This window comes from Neolamprologus brichardi, chromosome 20 (assembly GCF_056152115.1).
Source record: "Neolamprologus brichardi isolate AB-2024 chromosome 20, ASM5615211v1, whole genome shotgun sequence".
NCBI classification, from domain to species: domain Eukaryota; kingdom Metazoa; phylum Chordata; class Actinopteri; order Cichliformes; family Cichlidae; genus Neolamprologus; species Neolamprologus brichardi.
Genome location: NC_142123.1, coordinates 34,038,808 through 34,058,507, shown reverse-complemented (window position 1 = coordinate 34,058,507; position 19,700 = coordinate 34,038,808). Strand labels below are relative to the sequence as shown.

Sequence of the window (19,700 nt, the reverse complement as noted above, 5' to 3'; positions counted from 1 at the left end):
TCAAGGCAGAAAGCGTGATTTGGAAATCACGGAATAAATCAACAGTACATCAGTGAATAAAATTTACCAACAATGTTCAAGCTCAGTTTGTCAAACTGCAAGATTTGTGTCTTTTTCTTTAACTTGAAGGATCAAAACCTGAAGTTCAGTCATGCAAAACTACCGACTCAGTCGATCAAATAAGATCATAAAGAATGTTTCATCTCAGCTTTGTTAAAGCATCCCAGTGATAAAAGACAATTTACTGCCCTGGAATACCAGAAAATAAGACTTTCATAGATAAAATATGTAGGAATTGAAACTGCAGATAAGAAGAGGATTTTTGAAGTTCAGCTTTACAAGAAGAAGTAAAATTCAGAAACTCCAAAGCCCCCCTGGGATAAAAACAAATCTAAACAGGATTTAGCCAAAGTGATTTCATTTTAAATCTCATTTAAAGAATATTTCCAGCTGCACCTTTCCAGATGTTTTGGAAACCGTCCACTCCTTGATTTCCCCGGGGAATCAGTCGCCTTCTCCTCCCACAGAAGGTGACGCTGAAGTGGGTAAAACCGGCACACTTGTGTCCCCACCTGCTCGTCCTCCTTCTGCTTTCTTCCAAATTAAAACAGATTTGTGGCGTTTCCCTCCCAGTCTGAGCGGCCGTGGCTCTCTACAGACGGATGAAAAGGAGCCGGCGGTGCATCAGGAATCAGCAGAGATCTGCAGCTCTCTGCTCGCCGCTCTCTCTTCTTCTGCAGCATCCTCCCCACGCTGGAACAACAGCAGCCTCCGTGGCGGTGCAGCCAGCCAATAACCTGCAGCGGGCAATTAATTTTCCCCTCCACGATGGCTCTTTCCTCCTCCTCTGCTTCTCCCTCCCACCTGCTCTGTCCGCCCTCCCATCTTTCCTTTTTTTCTGTCTCTTCTTCTTATTGTTCTTCACCTGTTCATTTATCTCTCTGACATTCAACTCTTACTCAGCGTGCATGCATGTAAACATTTTTTGTGTTGTCTTTGCGGTTTAAAGAACACCCAGCACACTGTTATCTGCATGTGCATGCTGTTTGTCAGGAGGAATCCTCTTATCTTCAAAATGTCAACTTTAACAGTTTAGACCAGCAGGAACATTTGAGTTTTATACGGCCGCCTTCTTCCTCCTGCAGAGGACGTCAACGTGTCAGCTTTGTGTTCTGGCAAGACGAAAAAAATCACAGTAAAGAACACAGCAGGCATGTGTGTGTGTGGGGGGGGTGGGGGGGTGGGGGGGGGGGTGGGGGGGTGGGGGGGGGGTTTCAGACCCACTGATAGCAGCCAGAACACACTAGTGTATTTATCCCATATTTACAATAAACCTTCTAGTTTAAACAGTTTAAGCAGTCTGTAACCAAACACATCTGTGAGTAGACCTTATTTTCTTTATTATTCTTACTTTCTGTCCTACGTGTCTTAGTCCACGTGTGCCAGAGCCAACAGCTCCAGCTGCAGACACTGTGAAACACTCAGCTCATCTCCTGCATCTCAGTCTCTGCCTGTCAGTACAGATGCCCCACCCACCTGCTCTTCAAACCCTCTGATGCTGAGGGGCAGCCAATCAGAAGAAAGTGGTCTTACATGTGGGAGGATTTAAATCAGCTGATTTAAGACCGAGGATGATTTAGGATTCAAAATGAAGACAACAGTACACCGATTACTGTGCACATACAAACACACCATACAGACACTGGTATAAATTGGTTCCAGTCCAATAAACCAGTAACCCCATTAGCCTTAACAGAAGGCAATTTAATGGTATTAATTAATTCTCTGTAAAAAGTAATTCAGGTCATAATTTATGCACATAAACACCCAAAAAGACAAATGACACAGCAGCAGAAGCAGTCTGATGACGTCCTCACTGATCACACCAACAGTTATGTCCAGGCTCTCTACACTGTACATAGACAGAATTAGCAGTGGGGAGGAAGAACTCCCCTTTAGCAGGAACACACCTCCAGCAGCACCAGGCTCAGTGGGGCGCAGACATCTGCCTTGTGGGCTGAAGGCAAGCAGAGGAGAGAAGAGGATGAAGTCCTGGGAACAGCAGGGGATGAGCCTCGGCTCGGTTTAATTCTCTTTTTATATTCTTCCCTGAGGTCAGATCATTTGTGAGAATAATATAATTTCCAGTGTTTCTCTGGATCACATGTATGTTGGTGTCCCTGGTGTAGGCGTGTGGCACAGATGCAGCCCTGTGAAGGACCGCTGAACAGCACTTTACTCATCAGCTGCCACTCACCGTCTTCTCCTCTGCACAGCATAAGAAATCATTTAGTTCTGTAAGTCTGGAGGGATCTGTGTCATTAACATGAGACAAAAGCAGAGTTGGAGACTTTCTTGACTGATAACCTTGTTAGATGTGAGATAACACGTGTAAACGGTTTCCCTTTGTTTTGGGGTTCGAGGTCTCTCATTCGTCCACCCTGTGCTTTATTGTGAAACACAGACTCTTGGTCATGTTTGTTGTTCTGACAGTTGCTGAAATCTATTTTCAGCTGAGATTTATCAGATTCTCCTTTACTCCCCTGATCATCCATGCCCTGCCTGAAGTGGCAGTTTGAGAAGAAATGATTGGGAGAAAGAAGCCAAATCCATATTGTGCACATATTCCTGATTCCAAATGAATCCTCTGTGCAACACAAAACGTCCTCCATTCAACTTCCGGATCACATTCCAGTTTATGATCCCGCTGCTTCTCTAATGCCACAAAGTTTAGATTTTTAGCTAAACTTCTGGCTTCTGCCCTTTGAGCTTAGTGAAATCATCCCTTTTTTGTTGCTATTTTTAATGTTCCCGAGGCTTTTTTTTTTAAATAATTTGATCTTAGCTGCAGAGGAGGAATAAAAACCATGAAACCCGAATTTCTCAAGTCCTCAATCTCTCTCATTTTCTTCTGTCTTTGTCTTCATTTCCTTCCTCTCGTCTTTGTTACCACGGCAGCCTGCTTTTCTTTACTGAATGTGTGTGCGGTGAAAAAGAGAGAAACATGGTGACAGCAGAAGAAAGGAAGGAGAGAAACAGAAAGGGCAAAAGATAATGGCTCAGAGGGGGAGGGGCAGCAAACATTTCAACAATTTAACTACAGGATTGCAGTGTGTGTGTGTGTGTGTGTGTGTGTGTGTGTGTGTGTGTGTTTCCTAGCCAATTAATCTTCTTATAAATTAACTCTGCAGACATTTATATGTTTCTAGTTTAATTCAATTTAGTCGTCGTACCCTAACACACACACACACACACACACACACACACACACACACACACACACACACACAGAGTCATGAATTACTTGTGCCTGTGTTAATGTGAATCTGCTTTTAATGAGTCCTCATAAACACTGATAAACGTCACCGTCCTGCTATAACAGTGTGTGTGTGTGTGTGTGTGTGTGTGTGTGTGTGTGTGTGTGTGTGTGTGTGTGTGTGTGAGCAGCACCATTGCCCGGAGGAATCACACTCTGATTTTATTATAGTGCCACAGCAACAGATATCGATTTCTAATGTATTTAATTACCAGGTGAAGCTGATCACACACGACACAGGTAACAGACAGCGTCCACCTGCTGTTGCCAGGCAACTGCAAAAACAGCCAATGTCCATCACCTCACAAAGCTAGCTATGTCATTTCCTGACATCTGAATGCGATCGTGAATCTTCGGAGCACGTTGGCCTTGATGAACACAGCTGTAGTTTTGTTTTATTAAAGTGGGAAGATCGCGGAGCGGTGTCTCCTGACCACCACAGCACCAACCCAGCGAGACTCTAATAATCATGGTTTAAATAATTACGAAGCAGACCATCGGCTGTTATTGCACTGCTGTTCATTTATTGATTGACCTAGCTAGAAACAACAGCCAATAATATTCTCACTCGGCTAATCAGGACATGTCTGTAGACTGTCGTCTGTCTGTTTTTGTGTTTGTATTTGTGTGTCGTGGCTGAGTGGTTAAAGTGGTGGCATCTCCAAACAGCTCAGAAAACTACCAAAAACCGCAGATTGGATTTGTTTAATCTATAGAAAGTACAGATTGTATAGAGGAAGTCCTTCTATAAGCAGGAAGTGGAACCCAGTTGAAAGGAGCTGGGGTGAACTGGGTTGCAAAGTGGCATGCAGATCCACAGCATCCTGTCTCTGACGCAGCTTAAACAGTCCATCCTACATGAGGTTTGGTTACTTGGTGTGAAGAAGGGTGCCAGCTGTGAGCTAGCACTACGCTCAGTTTCAGTCCTAACACTTGAGCTGTAATTAAGCCCCATGAGGCTTTTTTGTTTTTGTTACTCAGCCAATATTGGCAGGTCTGCTGGAACCGCATCATTATTGGATTATTAAATCAATGCACCAACAATAATCTATATAAAAAAGATGTTTACTTTAACTGAGTTCCAAGCAATACAGGCCACGTGTATGCTTAATAATTAGCTTTTACACCTCTTGAAACTAATTTATGAATTTATGCCCTTTTTTGTGATGGAATGTAATAAAAAAAAAGAATCGATCATAACTAAGACAAGGGTTGAAGCAACATGTTTATCTACAGATGAAGCAGGGTTTCTGATCATTATTGAGGTTTACTCCTTCTACACTATCCATCAGCACCAATGGACAAATAACCTGTTTGTGCCTGAGTGAGAGTGTTGATGCATGTATCCTGTGTCTTCCTGCCCATCTTGGGCGCACACACATTGCACCCTTCTTTGGGTTGCTACTGGACCCAGAACAAAATTTAGATTCCTTCCCCTCACATACAATCCGCCCCATCTTTTCTTAAAGACCTCATAATACCTTTTGACCAATGTTGCCTCTAAGCTGCGCGCGTGCGCAATTGCGCACTGCTTGCACGGTCTCTGCGCACAGAAAATCTACGTTGCGCACAAAAAAAACAAATCTACCTGAATTTAAATTAAAATTAAAACTTTAACAATTGTGTTCTGCAGTGTTAGTCAGTGACTGGCTGCTCCTGTATGGGATTAGAGCGATGCCACCTTATCCCATAGTCCAGCCAATGATGCGATTCACATTCGTATATACGCAGCTAATTAACGTCGCTGACAGGCTCTGACAGCGTCCTTATGTGCTGACACCGGTGTTTTAGCAAAGCGGCTGATGTGGAGTGAAGTTAATGACAACGTGTACAACCATTGGAGATGTGAGCAGGACAGACGGAACAACTGACGGACAAAGTGTGGACTTTATACCAGTTTTTAAATTGTGTTGATCGGCCACGTAAAACCAGAGTTATGATAAAATATCTGCAATGTTTGTTTTTCTTCCTGAATACTGTCGTTGTTTATATTTACTGCAGGAAGAAACGGTAAAAACGGCGTTTTATAAGGAAAACGCTCGAAAGCCTGTGAGCAAAGATGAAAGCAAAACACCCCGCCCTTTCCTATTGGTGGAAAAATGTACCATGTCAACCAATCACAAAATGATATGGCAACATGGCATTTAAATGTTTAGGGAGGGGGAAGTTTTAGGAGTGACGGCGTGTTTTGAGATGTGAGAGATTTGTGACGTTTAGCACAAATCTTGTGTAGTTAGTGTGTAGTTAGTGTGTAGTTAGTGTGTAGTGTAGTCAATAGTTTTGTTGTGTGTGTCAGAACAATGAGGCGACTGCTGAATGTTACAGGTGTTACAGCAGTGACACATCTGCTGTTGTCAGGCCTACAGGTATCAGGCTGTTGGTCTCCTTTATCTAATAGTCGACTGAAGTTATGTTTTTTGGAGTGGCACAAATAATTTGTGTGGCATCAGATTTGATGCAGAACAGCTGATTGTTCTGTAAATAGTTTGAAATGTTTGTTTAAAAAATGCCTTGGCAGCATTTTTAGGTAAACTGCTACAAAAAATGTTGTTGTTTGCAAAACTCAGTTAATTATAACTATATAATTATCTGCCCAACATTGGTCATTATATGCTGTATTTTGCAGACAGAGTTACAGACTCTCTCCCAGACCACAGACTCATAATACAAGTCAGAGCAAAAAAACAGAAAGTTGTGTTTTCAAATTTGGAGTTTAAGTTATTTTTCCTTCCAATGGTGTTAACATACTACACAGGTCATGAACAATATTTTTTTAAAATTTTCATTGTAAGTGGGCTAAAGCAGGTAATTAAAAGTAGTCTAACATAAATGTAAATGCTGTAATTTGATTACTTTAATAAACCCGTAACTTGGATGGATTCAGTGCTGGCGTGACCACAGTGCACATGTCTGCTGTTGCTCACAGTGGTCCAAGTGTCCGCTCAGGGAGTTTGTGCGTTCGCTCAGACACGTGAAACATTAGAGGGAACATTGCTTTTGACCCGTCTTCTGAGCCCTGAGCCTGGCTGTGCTGGAGGTTTCTTATTCCTGTTAAAGGTTTTTTCCTTCCCACTGTCACCAAGTGCTGACTCATTGTTTGATTGTTGGGGTTTGATCTTTTTATTGAAGTGTCTCTACCTTACAATTTAGATAGATAGATTTCAGATTTATGGGCAGCTGTGGCTCAGGCTGTAGTGCATACATGCCAAAATGTTCTTGTGCAAGGCTTACATGTTACGTGTGTGTGTGTGTGTGTGTGTGTGTGTGTGTGTGTGTGTGTGTGTGTGTGTGTGTGTGTGTGTGTGTGTGTGTGTGTGTGTGTGTGAAGAAATGAAAATAACCTTTTTATGTATAAAGTTGCTCTATAAAAAAGACCATTCATCATTTATTAGATTCCATGAAACACAGAACTGGGAAATTCTTCATCAATCTTCTTCATTTAATGATGGTGTCAAATGAGGAAGTTCTTAAAATACTGTTATAATTTATCCTCAGGGGGACATGAATGCCCGGGCACGATGTGATGGCAAACCATATGGAGACATTTGACTTAAATTAAAGACATCCAAAAGCACACGTGCCAGATGCTTAGTTACACCATCTGGGAAGTTGTCCTTGGAAACGGTTTGGAAAAGGTCAGGCACTTTCAAAGAAAAATTGGCAGCTGATTGGATAAACCATCTGGCTAACAGTGTCTATCATGGGCAAACTTCAGCCAATCAGATCAATGAACCATTGGACCTAGAGAGGAAAACCGAACCCTAGTCAGAGCATCAGTGGACATCAGTGGCATTACCCCAAATCCACAAGATGGCAAATATGTTTCAAACTGGACGAACAGAAGAAGGACTTTGATATTTCTGCGTACTTTCACTGCAGGTCATTAAACACATCAGCTGCTGTGTCGAGTCTTTAAGAGTGGACGTCGATTTCACTGTTTGTTTCCATTTTTATCATTTTATCATCTTAAAGGTCACTTTGTAGTGTGTGTGTGTGTGTGTGTGTGTGTGTGTGTGTGTGTGTGTGTGTGTGTGTGTTTATGGCTCCAGCCCTGTCCAGATGAAATACACAACACTGTCATAGCACTGAATCAATACACCTCCCCTCTCCTCATCTTCTCTTCCTTCTCCATCCTTTAACTCCTCCTCGCTGCTCCTCTTCACCTCCTTTCGCTCTCCTCTCCTCCCCAACCCTTTCTTTCCTCTCCACCCTTTTTCAGATCCTTTGTTTTCTCTGCACAGCATCTCCTCTCACCTCCATCTGTCCACACTCCTCTCCCTCTCTTGCTGCTTCTCTGTCATCTCCCTTTCTCTGCATCCTCCTCTGCTCATCTGTCATCTTGTCCTGATTCCTAACCCTCTCTCCTTTCCTTCCATCCTGTAATCTCTCCTCTCCTCCTCCCACCTTCCTCTGCCCCCCCCCCCCCCTCCCGCTGACAGTGAGTCCTGTGAGAGCAGTTTATCAGCTCAACACAGTAATTACATCGACAGAGGGAGAGATGCCTCTGCAGTGTCTACAGTGTGTCACACCCACCAAGCGCACACACACACACACGGGCATGCACATCTCTTCAAACAACACACTCTTGCTATTTTGAACTAGAAGGTTTCTGCACTTGCACACACTCACTATTCAAACACACACACAGAGTGGTTAGTGTGCATTTCTGCTGTTGTCTGAAACGCGATGGTGATGTGTGTGCTGAAGTGAGTCTGCTGCCCAAACATCCATTTATCTCTGTCGCTTTAGCATAAACACTGTCTGCCTGTGGTTACGTGTGTGAGTTTGTCAAGTTCCTGAAAGGACCCAGCCAACATGGCACAGTGCACATGTATTAGTCTGTATTCACTTCAATCAGAAGTCATCTCAGTCCATTTCTGCAGTATATTTTTTTAAGCTAACACAGTATTTGTATCATCGATTCCCTTCCAGAATCATTTGGAGACACTGGAAGGAAAGATTTCATCCAACAGAAGCACTCAGGGCCGTCTGCCTGACTGCTCGGAGTGACGGAGGAGACGGTGCAGCACCGATCTGCTCAGGCAAATTCTTCTGATCAACTCTGAAGTTACATCTTAAAATGAGTGTGAGAAGAGATTTATAGATATTTTCTGTTGTACTTTCAAAAACTAAAGAAAACACACGTAACGCTGCAGTCACGTCCCAAGTCCTGTCTCCTAAAGAAATAAGATTCTAGTAATCAGCACTCACAAAAACATGAAGCAAATAATGGAAACAAGGAGGACTCGAAGCTGTTGAGCTGGGCTCTTCCTTCATGTCTAAGCTTTGATAGTACAAGATGCTGAAATCAGTCAAAATCAGAAAGATGAGAACAGAATCTGCGTCTAAAAGTCGCCAAAAATACTTTTTTTTCTCCGTCAGAAAAAGACTTTCTAAATGTTCAAAGCTCCGTCCTTTGTTGGTCTTTAAAGATTCAATATTTGCTCTCTGTAATCTTTGTTTGTATTTATTGACATTATTTCTTGTGTTCATACATTTTTGAGTCTCCGGTGTTTCCTCGTTTTGTGATCCTTTGCGTTGTCTCGTATTCCTCGTTTCCACTTCCCATTTTATTTTTAGTCATTGCTCTTCCTCGTGTGTCACCTGTGCATTAACTTCCTGCCTTCGTCTTCCATGATTGTTTCCATCTGTTGCTTGTCTGTGTCAGAGCTCCTTCCTTTAACCCCCTCAGTAGTTTCATTTGTGTCTGATCAGCTTGTATTTGCTGTCTGTTGTCAGATTGTGTGTTTTGCCTCTGTGAGTCTGTTCTTCATCCCTCGTGTTCTGTTCGCTTTGTTTGTATTTTTATCTCATGTTCTCTGTTTGTTTCCTCTCTTCTGCTAAAGTGCATATAAAATATATTATTGGGCTTCTTATGCAAATCAAAATAACATGTGTGTGTGTGTGTGTGTGTGTGTGTGTGTGTGTGTGTGTGTGTGTGTGTGTTTTGTACTGTGGTGTTGAGGAAGCTTAATGACGTCCATAGCTGGTTTCAGTCCTCATCACTGAGCCGTATCAACACTGAAACATGTTTTTATGACATTTTCTCTCCATTTGTGACATTTTGAAATCCATTTTCTGCTTTCAGTCAATGTTCAAAGCTCAGAGTCGCATAATGCAGAGAGGAGGTCAGGGTGTGTGTGTGCAGGGAGGGATGCAGACATAGTAAGTGGCAGTCGAGGGATGAATTAGTGTGTTTGTGCGAGTGTGCGAGCAGCAGCAGCACCTACAGCCTGTAATCTTCCCAAGCTGACAGACTGAAAGCCTCAACGGTCTCCAGAAGGTTAAAGGTGACACAAACACACACAGTATCATCATCGATTACACGCACAGACTACATACTGTACTAACACACACACACATACAAGCACAGCGGGGAGGGGGGGGGGCACAGGGTGACAGTTCAACAGCAGCAGATTGGAAGATCTGCCATAAAATCACACTGAGAGAGAGGGAGGGAGGGAGAGACGGTGGCTTCTGACAAGCAATTACAGAGAGAAGAAGTAAAGAGCAGGAGAGGAGACGAGGAGAGAAGGTGACGAGGACGGAGGAGAGCTCGCTCCCCAGAAGAGCTTCATTTCAACCTGAAACAAAATCACGTGCGTTACAACACAATTATCAGACACAGGTTATGTAAGGAGCAGTGAAAGAAACTGCAGCCACACGACCTGAGACACTGTTTGATTGACAAGGCACAGAAATTCACTGTGCAGCTGCTTTGACAGGTTCCTACAAGCAGGAGGAAAAAGAGGGAATAATTTAGAGAAGAGGAGAGGTCAGGAAGGAGAGGCAGCGAAGAGGAACGCAAGGAAGAGGGGGGAGGAGAAAATAAGAGGAGATTGTTGAAATCATTTGACAGGGATCTCGGTGAAGAGGGGGGTTGGAGGGAGGAGATGAGGTGATTATGGGCTGGAAAAAGAAAAGGAGCGAAGAAGGAAGGAATGAGAAAAATAATCGAAACGCAGACGCAGACACAGGCCTTCATGTCTCCCCACACTATCATTTTATTTATTTTATTTACCCAGTTATAGTTCACCTTTTTCAATAAAGATTCAATCAGATTTCTCTTATATAACCCCCCCCCTCCTTATATGTTCACCTTTTAATCAGTTCAATTAATCTGCGGGATTGACTTTCAAAATAAAATACCCGTGGATTATTTCAGTTATTCAAAAACAAAAGATAAAGTGAAATATTAATGAAAACAAAAGTAAATGACTTTTCTCTCCCAGCTGAGGCGCAATGTTTGTTTCTTACATTTAAATGTGCTGCACACTTCTTTAACTCTGAACTCGGGTTCAGTGTTAGTGTGTTGGTGTGTTGGTGTGTTAGCTGCATGCAGTGTTGGGGAGTAACGGAATACATGTACCGCCGTTACGTATTTAAAATACAAAATATGAGTAACTGTATTCCGTTACAGTTACCGTTTAAAAAGGTGGTATTTAGAATACAGTTACTTTGTTGAAATAAATGGATTACACGGCGGTACTTCCCTGTTTCATATTGTGGCGGGTCAGGCCTGTTTGGGTTTTGTTTGACAGCTACGTTCTGTTGTTCCAGGCGGCAGCGTTACGGTTGCCATGGTTACAGGGTGCCGCGCTCTCTCTCTGCGTGTTTCCTGGGTGAGAGAGCGCCTGTTGTTGTTGTGCTAAGCTAATAGGCAGAATGCTACCGGTATAGCTCTAAAGAATGTAGCATCATGGGCAGTGTAGTCCGTGCTGCAGGGAGAATGGACTGCCATACCCGTTATGTGTCTGTGAGCGAGGGAGGGAGAAAAAGGAAAAGTACGAGCTGTCATCGAGCAGAAACGGGAGCTGGAAGCATGTAAATATAATAATAACCACTGCAGCCAAGAAGAGAGCCTGACGAGCCCAGCTGTAAGTAAGCTATTAAGACTCGACTGTACACCGTGTTCGTGTTTTCCTTCAAAAACAATAAGTTCCGTTGGAGCAGCCTTTCAACGCCTCTCTCTGTCTCTGCTAGCAAAGTTGACCCAGACAACAAAGTAAAGCTAGTTTTCAGCTACGAGCCGACACAGAACCCACCGTATTAGCCAGAGGTCCCTTTACTACGGTTCGGAGCCGCGGACCTTCAGTAACAGTAATAAATCACAGCAATAGTACATTCATGTAGTTGTAAACAGCATGATAATATATTAAGTAATCCAAAGTATTCAGAATACATTACTCTCATTGAGTAACGTAACGGAATACGTTACAGAATACATTTTGGGGCATGTAATCTGTAATCTGTAATCTGTAATGGAATACATTTTAAAAGTAACCTTCCCAACACTGGCTGCATGCAAGCAGACCGAGTCACACAAATATGGAGCTTCGTTCTCTTAACTCAACAGAACTGAGGGTTATTTTTATTTATCAGTAATTATAGTTTTGGTGAAAATTGCACTTTTTTGTCTGTTTTCTGTGTTACGTGTGACAGTGTTCAGGTTAGGGGTCACTTTTCTCACACGGAAACCAAAAAGCGAGTTGTGATTCTGCACAAAGTGACTCGTTGTGTTGGCGATGTGACACGTCATGATGCCGGGCTGCAAACACTTCAGTCCTGATGGATTTTTTACCTTTAAAAAATGGTCAGCACTGCACTCAGAAGGAAACAAATGGGGTGTTTTAGGTGTGATCGCTCTATTCAGGTCGGGAGGGGGGAAAATCTATTCTCTGTGAGCTCATAATGAATTTTAGAGAGCGAGTCGATGAGCTTTAAGGCTGAAGGAGTAAATCTTGTTAATTGTCCTCCTGGTATCTGAGATCTATATTAAAGGGAGGTCACAGGGAGCACAGAGAGGGGTTTTAGTACCAACACAGGAATGGACTCAGAGTAAAAGACGTGTTAACGTGAACAATCCTAAAGAAAAGGCTTTCTAAATAAAAAGCATGCAGTGAAATAATGAGGAGAAAGTCAGAGGATGTACTGAGAATATAACTCTGACCTGCTGTGAGGACTTCAAGGTTCTATCTGTGGATTACCTTTTTGCATTTGCTTCCCAAAGTATTCACTCATCCCTTCAAATCATTGAAATCAGGTGTTCCGGTCACTCCCACAGAATTCATTCAGTATAATAACACTGTGAGACTAATTGGGACCAACAGCAGCTCAGTGGCAAAGCCAAATCACAGAGCGGGGTGAGCAGATGCTGAGACACAGAGTGTGCAGAGGTCGCCGGCTTCCTGCAGAGTCAGTCACCACAGACCTCCAACCTTCATGTGCCTGTCAGATTAGCTGGAGAACAGCGCAGAGAGAGCTTCATGGAGTGGGTTTCCATTGCTGAGCAGCTGCATCCAAGCTTTACATCACCAAGTGCAAAGCATCAGGTGAAGAGGTGTAGAGCAGCGGAGACAGGCCACGCCTTCTTGTCCAGCATCAGCTCAGAGGAGCTGAAGCTGTTACAGCTGCAAAGGCTCAACATCATATTAAACCTTATGGATGAATCCACGTGACGGTCACCCTTTTGGCAGCACAGTGCAGGGCCTACACTGTAGAGCCATGTGCTGATGTGTTTTTAATAGATGCTGGTTGATACCAGACTTGGACATATTCACTGTTGGTCATCCTGGAGTATATTTAATATTTTTCGTGTAAAATATTCGTAGTTTTTCACACAGAGCATGATTTTCCATTATGATGAAAAACGTGCAGATGTGCATGCTGCAGCCTTTCTGATGATGAAAGAGTTCATTATCCTGCTGGACAGAAAACCCAGCCTGCCGATGGTTTAACCTGCAGGTTAATGAGTGTGTGATCAAACAGCAACCGCACTGATTGATGCTCTATCACACCAGAGGACAGAGAGAGAGCTGAATGTGGTTGTAAAAGAACTGAACACACTTTTGTTCAGTTTTAGAAAGTGACTCGCTGAGGCCGGCTCCTCCTGTTTATTCAATAAAAATGTTTTAAAAACATATTTCAGTCGGTTTCAGAGCAGTTAAACATTTTCATGGACAAGTAAAAAAACACAAGCAAAATTTAAAAACATTTTTTTCAGATTGAATCCAAAATGTTCTCGGCAGCCTAACAGAGTAGATTTGTTGCAGAGCAAATGCTGAATTTGTCTTTTATTAAATTAATTAAAATGTCATGTTTACCCTCATGTGTGCTATTACTGCTGACGTGTCCTTGAGCAAGATATAAAAAATTGCCCCCAGTGCGTCCATTAATGTGTGAATACGTCACACAGCTCATAGGAGCAGAAACTGCCTCACTGTGGGAGCCGGCCTCCAGTGGTCATCGAGGGAACTGCAGCTTTTGGTTTTCCACATCATTTTAAGCTCTGACGGTTGCTGCTTGATTTTATATTCAGGCTAACTCATCAAAACCAGCCATGGAAAAAAGAAAATAATTGTGGCCTATTGAACATTAAAACAGACAAAAGAATTCATTTAATCGTCTCCACATCCTCTGATGTTCTCCTAATCTGCTCTTAATTTGCTGTACGGCCTCATTAAGCCCCTCTGAGTTCTTCATTCTGTCTTATTCATATATTTTTCTATTATTAAAAGAAGTAATTTCCTTGATAACACCTTGAACGTGATCATAATTAATGTATTTCTTTTTGAACAAATTCATCACATGACATCTTTCAGCTCTTCACTGTTTAAATATATTCGATGAATTCTATTTTCATCTGTGTTGCTCTTTCTTCAGCTCGGTGAAGACAGTTGGTGCTCTGGCTTTCGGCTCAGCTGTCCCTGAAACCAGCAACAGCACAGCGGGACCTGGAGACGCCGTGGACTGAATGTGTGGATGTTTCAGTGGCGCTTTCATGCTACCGTCGTCTCGCAGAAAGACTCACATCGTCGATTTGAGCGGTTTGTGAATGCGAGTGCTGCGAGCGGTCCACCCTGCTGTGAGAGGGAGGCTGCATTAACTGATCAGCAGGGACCACGAGAGGTCGGAGGAGGTCAAACTGGTCAATAGCTTCGACCTCTCCCTCTCTGTCACAAGGAATTTTAATTGACATCACATTCACTGGGCCTGACGGTGTGTGCAGAGGGAAGGTCACCGTTTGATTCAAATCAAGATCTCTGAGCTGAGAGATGTGCTCAGAAATATGATCGCACATTTTTGAACACTCTGAACTGCTTACTGCAGTTTAAGCACGGTAGATTTAAAAAAAAAAAAAAAAAAAAAAGAATTAACTGCAGCAACACAATAAAAGTTGGAAAAAACATTGACTGTATATAAAAGATGACATGGCCATAGCCACGTCCACATTTGAAGCATTTGAATTTTTTGGATGATGCATGGATCAGAGACCACTTTCAATTTCGTTGTACCTGTGACAATGACAATAAAGACATTCTTTTCTATTCTATTCTATTCTTTTTTGAGTGCAAATTTCTTTATTTTTGGAGCCAAATCCTTTGCAGAGGTCTGGTGAGGTGAAGCCTCAGCAGACTGCCAGCTGCTACTCCTGCCTATGTCGAACCTCGAGTCAATAAAGAGTTACACAGAGAGTAAAGAACATAAAGAGATGCACAGGCTGTAAACATGTTTATTTCTGATGAACATTTTAACATGGACGTCTGTGGGGACTGACTCACTTCTAGATTCGACCTCAAGTGGCCATTAGAGGAACTGCACCTCCATTTTCAGGCCACTGTAAAAACAAAAATCACTGCAGAGATGTGAGGACAATTTAAAAAATCAAGTTTATTGTTTATAAAAGAACCTTTTATACTTTCAGCACTGCAGTTGATGACTGGAAGTCACAATATATGCACACACACACACACACACACACACACACACACACTCGTTTTCACATCTTAGTGAGGACATTAATTGAAATAATGTTTTCTCTTGCAGCTTAACCTAACCATCAAACATGAACTAATGCCGTTCTGTCCTCACAAAGATATCTAAACACGTACACACACCTCTGAACCTGGACTGCTTTTTCAGCAAGCAGTAAGGCAGAGCAGAGTCTGTGTCATCACTGTGAGAGCTGTGAGGATAGTGAAGTTTTAAAAGGCAGTGAAGAGAATTATTTTGAAATTATCTTGGAATCCGTCATTTGAAGCATTTGACACAGTCAAAATCTGTGGAGATCTACTGATAATAATCTATTTTATGGATCCACAAGGCTGAGCAATCTCCTTCATGTTCGTCCGACCATAAACATGAGCTGGATAAACCTCACAGGTACATCGTCCTCCATCACTGCTCGTGCAAAACATCCTGACTGAGCTGAAACTGAAAATGTTAGTGAAACAAAGGTTAAAAATATCTGTCTTTTTTATTCATTGTTTCTTTTTAGTTTCATGAAATGTAAATGTCATATTAAAGGGAGCCCTGGCTGAGAAGCTATTAAAGGTTATGAAAATGAGTCACGTTATGAGCTCCACATGTAATGTAAGCACTGCCATCTGCAGGTGAAATGAGCACACTGCTACTGACCTGTTTGAGTTATTCCAGCAAAATAAATGACGGCTGACATTGCTACTGTCAACCATTCATGCGTGTGTGTCCATTTCTGCCTCTGCTAATCTTTTTCCACTAAACCTGTTTCACATGTTCTATTTGTGCCTGTTTATAAACAGCTTTTCTTATATAGACTGAGCTGTACGTTTTCACACCTTTTGCTGTCTTCATTGAAGTTGCTGCTATTTTCATGCATTCTGCTGTGAGACGAGTGAGAAAGACCATCTACAAACTACGACTCTTACTTAGTTTTGCTTTATCAATAACCTTCTTTCTATAGCGTTATGGACCAGCTGCAGATTCACCTTCCACATGAAGGAGACACAGAAAAGTGTACTGGTAGTGCTGGTACCAAACCCTGATAAATGGGGGGACTGGGTGAGGAGGTGTGGAAGTGAGGAAGCATCAGGATCAGCCTTAATCATAATTTGTGACTGTAAACTTAATGTGAAGTTTCCTAAAATGTTTCCCTTTCCTTTCTCCTCTGCATCAGGTTTGCATCACAGCTGAATAAGTTTGCTCCAAAATAGTTTTTATCTGTTTGGCTTTATTTTCTGACCAATGGCAGCCTTCACGAGCTAATGAGGGGTGAGGCTCGTCTTGGGAAAGGCTCCTGACGCCGGGGCGGCCATAAGCACGCCCGTGCACACATCCTCCCTGCACCGAGAAAACAAACGGACTCATTTTAAAGTGAATCGTCTGACGCACTGAAAGTTTTCTCAGCTTCGTAACTGGACTCTGAGTCGTAATCCTGCTCTTTAGGCAGAGAGCGAATGAACAGATAGCAGAACAGAACCAGCACCGTCGTTCCCATCAAAGCTATTCCCACGAAGATGCCGACCAGTCCTGCGTGTGACGTCTCAGGTTCGGTCAGGTCCCCTGCTGCTGTAGAAAGACCCAGCATGTCATTCATGGTCATTTTAAAAACAATCCATTAAGAAACACGTTTGATTTTAAAGACGCTGCATTGTTAAACATGTTTAAAGGTTTTACTGAACAGATTTACCGGTGACGTTGAGCCGACAGCTGTCAGAGCCGTAGCCGTGATCCGTGCTCACTTTGCACACATACAGACCTGAGTCGTGAGTCGTCAGGCCGGACAGCTGAAGCACGATTCGTCCTTCTGTGAGGGCATTGCTGTCGCTCCAGACTCGCCCCGCAAACCGTTTATCCTGAAGCTCTGAGACCTCGACGCCATCCTGCACACGATACAGGACTGAGAGCTCCTGATCGGCTATCAGGTCGCAGGAGACAAAAAGCAGACTGGGCGAGCTGTTCGTTGTGGTGGTGAAGTTCCACTCCAGAGTGATGTTGTCGTTCTCCTCCGCCTGATAGAAGCTCTGTGACACGATCAGCGATCCTGTGGAGGAGACACAACCAGAGGAGCCCACGCTGAGAACAGAAAAGAGCTTAAAGCAGTCGAATCAGCGAGTGAGGTAAATGATGGTATGATGAAGAGAAGGGTTAGACCAACCACAGACACAGGGCAGGAGGATGATGAGCAGCAGGACTCTGTCGAGCATCTTCCTGTAGGAGGAGACAGAGATGAAACCCAGACAACCTCTCCTCACTCCGTCCCTCAGAGCAGAGGCCCCGCTGGTGGGGGCCAAATGCATATAAATCATATCTACAGCAGAAGTATAAAAACTGTTTTTTTCACAGTAGGTAAAATGTTCAACATAACAATAATACGTTTAGTTTATTAGTAAGATTCCTGTCAGGAATATTTTCTGAGTTACTCCCAAGTTTAGGCTCAAGAGCTCGGGAGTCCAAACATATCTGCCATTTTTTAACCTCAGATGTAGAACAGCTCAGCATCAGAACCGAAGGACAGAATCACATTTTTTCATGTATGTTTTCATCTATAAGCAGCTGTGAGCATCAGGTTTCTGAATCAAAATGTTCTGAACAAATTCATTTAGTTTTTTAAGAAGTAAGTTTTAATAACTGTTTGTACATTTTTAACTTATTTTTGGATTGTAAAAAATATCTAAAAGCAGCTATTATTGGCATTAAACTTTCTATCATATAAAATCTGTGCATTTCTAAACATGAGTTTGGTAACTTGAGGGTTACATACTACGTTCTACTCGACTCTCACAGTAACACAACTAAAACTGCTGTAACTGATGGATTTCACAGCTGATGTAACAGGTTACTTCCTGAATAAGGTTCAGCAGGGAGGGGAAAATAAGAAATCAAGAAAACAACACACAGACAGGAGCGCTTCAGTCTTCTTATGTCTTTCACTCCATCATCATACACATTACATAAACCATTCAGCATTATTAAACCACAGAATAGTGTCAGTTCTTATACGTTACCTTGTGTGTCTTCTGTCATATGGGAACAGACCGACTCATTCTGCACAGACGCTACAACGAACCGCTGCCTCCTCCTGCAGTCTGTTATTTCAAACCTACCCAGCAACTATTTGGTTCACCCAACTCCTGTTTCATGTCTTCCTCACTGCTTCAGTCCCACTGCAACAACTGCAGGCCCTCTCATTTCTCATTTCCTGGAAGTTCCTGGAGTGAGAACCTATTTCTGAGGTCAAACACGTGAAGCAGCCACGCCGAGTCACCGCCAGAAGAATTCAGGCTGGGCATTGGACCCCCTCCCCGGTCACCGAGGGCTCAGCTGATAATCACTACAAAGATTTGATTTTGTTTACATTTAGAAAGAATTTTAAAAAAGCATAAGAATGTAACAGTGTGTGTGTGTGTGTGTGTGTGTGTGTGTGTGTGTGTGTGTGTGTGTTCCATGTCCATGTTGTGGCTGAATACTGGGTTTGGGGTCAGAGCTCGGATTACTGGTGCAGCAGATTCACTCCCACTTCTATTCCTGGTCTGAGGCTGGCTGTCCTTTGGCCTCTGTGGGCCTCGGTCAAGGAGGGTGGGGTGTTGCCCCCTCCCTACAGCTGCCTTCTCCCCTTCCTCTTCTCCTCCTGATTTCTTTGTTGGGCTGTGCACGTGGCTTTGGTTCTGCAGTACTGTTTAAAGTATACACACACTCTGTTTTTCCTCATTCCTGTGCTTTTTGTTTTTGGGAAAGTTTTCTTAGACTTGGCGATGCAGTTTTCTTTTATTTGCAAAAGTTCTGATTAAGTATGTTTTGTTTCCTTCACTCGTTCATTTTGACTCTGATGTATTTGGATAAACCGTTTATTTAATGTGCAACTCAAAATGTTGTCCCCTAGAGGGCAGCACATCACAACTGAGGGTACTTCACACCCTCCTGTGTTGATGGGGTGGTGAGGAGATCGATGTACAAATAATGTACAAGTACTGAGGTTTTTTAAAATAAAACTATATTTCAAGTTTGTGTCCAGAATACAAAACTATCAATATTCAGAGGCAAAAATCAAACAACAGAACATCATCAAACATTTATACTGTAAAGTGTTATTAGGAACAATAAAACAGAAGCTCCATCTTCCAATGATCTTTCCAGCAGATCAGCCCAAAGATCCAGGTTCATTTATCTGATCCACTCAATACACATTTTCTATGATAAGATAACTCTTTATTGTCATTGCACAGTCATACCTCGCACAATAGTACAACAACATTGGAAATGTAAAGTAGATTACAGTGTTTTTGTTGTTGTAGTTTTTGTTTGTTTTTATATTTGCAGGTAAGCTAGCATAAGCTAATCTTATCAACAACAAAAAAAAGCCTGCACTGTTCCAAAAAAATAGTAATGTCAAAGTATCTTACTGTATATTTTACAGTTTTGTACTGTCTTTCTAGAATATCATTAAATTTACATAGTAGATTTACAAAGTAGACTGTGATTTTACATGTCATATTTAGATTGTAAAAATACATTCACAAATGTATCATACTTTTACAAATATTTGTCTGTTATGTGAGAGAATGATCTGTTAAATTCAAATGTAATACTATGGGAAAATATATAAAATGATCGAAAATTAATGAGA

At 42.4% G+C, this 19,700-nt stretch overlaps 2 protein-coding genes across 5 annotated transcripts in view; both read right to left on the bottom strand.

Moving 5' to 3' along the window:
- LOC102776543 (PDZ domain-containing protein 4-like) overlaps nucleotides 1–742 on the bottom strand; it is a 53,212-nt gene extending 52,470 nt beyond the window's left edge. For both annotated transcript variants that reach the window (XM_087833905.1, XM_087833906.1), the window contains exon 1: nucleotides 457–742. The gene's annotated coding sequence lies outside the window, so the exon portion shown is untranslated. The remainder of the gene's footprint in view (nucleotides 1–456) is intronic.
- Nucleotides 743–14,817: 14,075 nt separating this feature from the next.
- On the bottom strand, nucleotides 14,818–18,208 carry LOC102794298 (uncharacterized). 3 transcript variants are annotated; one of them, XM_035914560.2, is made up of 4 exons: nucleotides 18,082–18,208; nucleotides 17,232–17,384; nucleotides 16,764–17,117; nucleotides 14,818–16,639 (listed from the first exon to the last, which is right to left on the bottom strand). In XM_035914560.2, the coding sequence occupies exons 1-4, from the start codon at nucleotides 18,098–18,100 to the stop codon at nucleotides 16,443–16,445; spliced, it is 723 nt and encodes a 240-aa protein (XP_035770453.2). In that variant the 5' UTR covers nucleotides 18,101–18,208; the 3' UTR covers nucleotides 14,818–16,442. The 3 variants fall into 3 exon arrangements, with proteins under 3 accessions (XP_035770453.2, XP_035770452.2, XP_006806352.2); XM_035914559.2 differs by having other exon boundaries at nucleotides 14,818–16,642; nucleotides 18,082–18,207; XM_006806289.3 differs by having other exon boundaries at nucleotides 14,818–16,642; nucleotides 17,232–17,284; nucleotides 18,082–18,202.
- Between the last annotated feature and the right edge of the window lie 1,492 nt (nucleotides 18,209–19,700).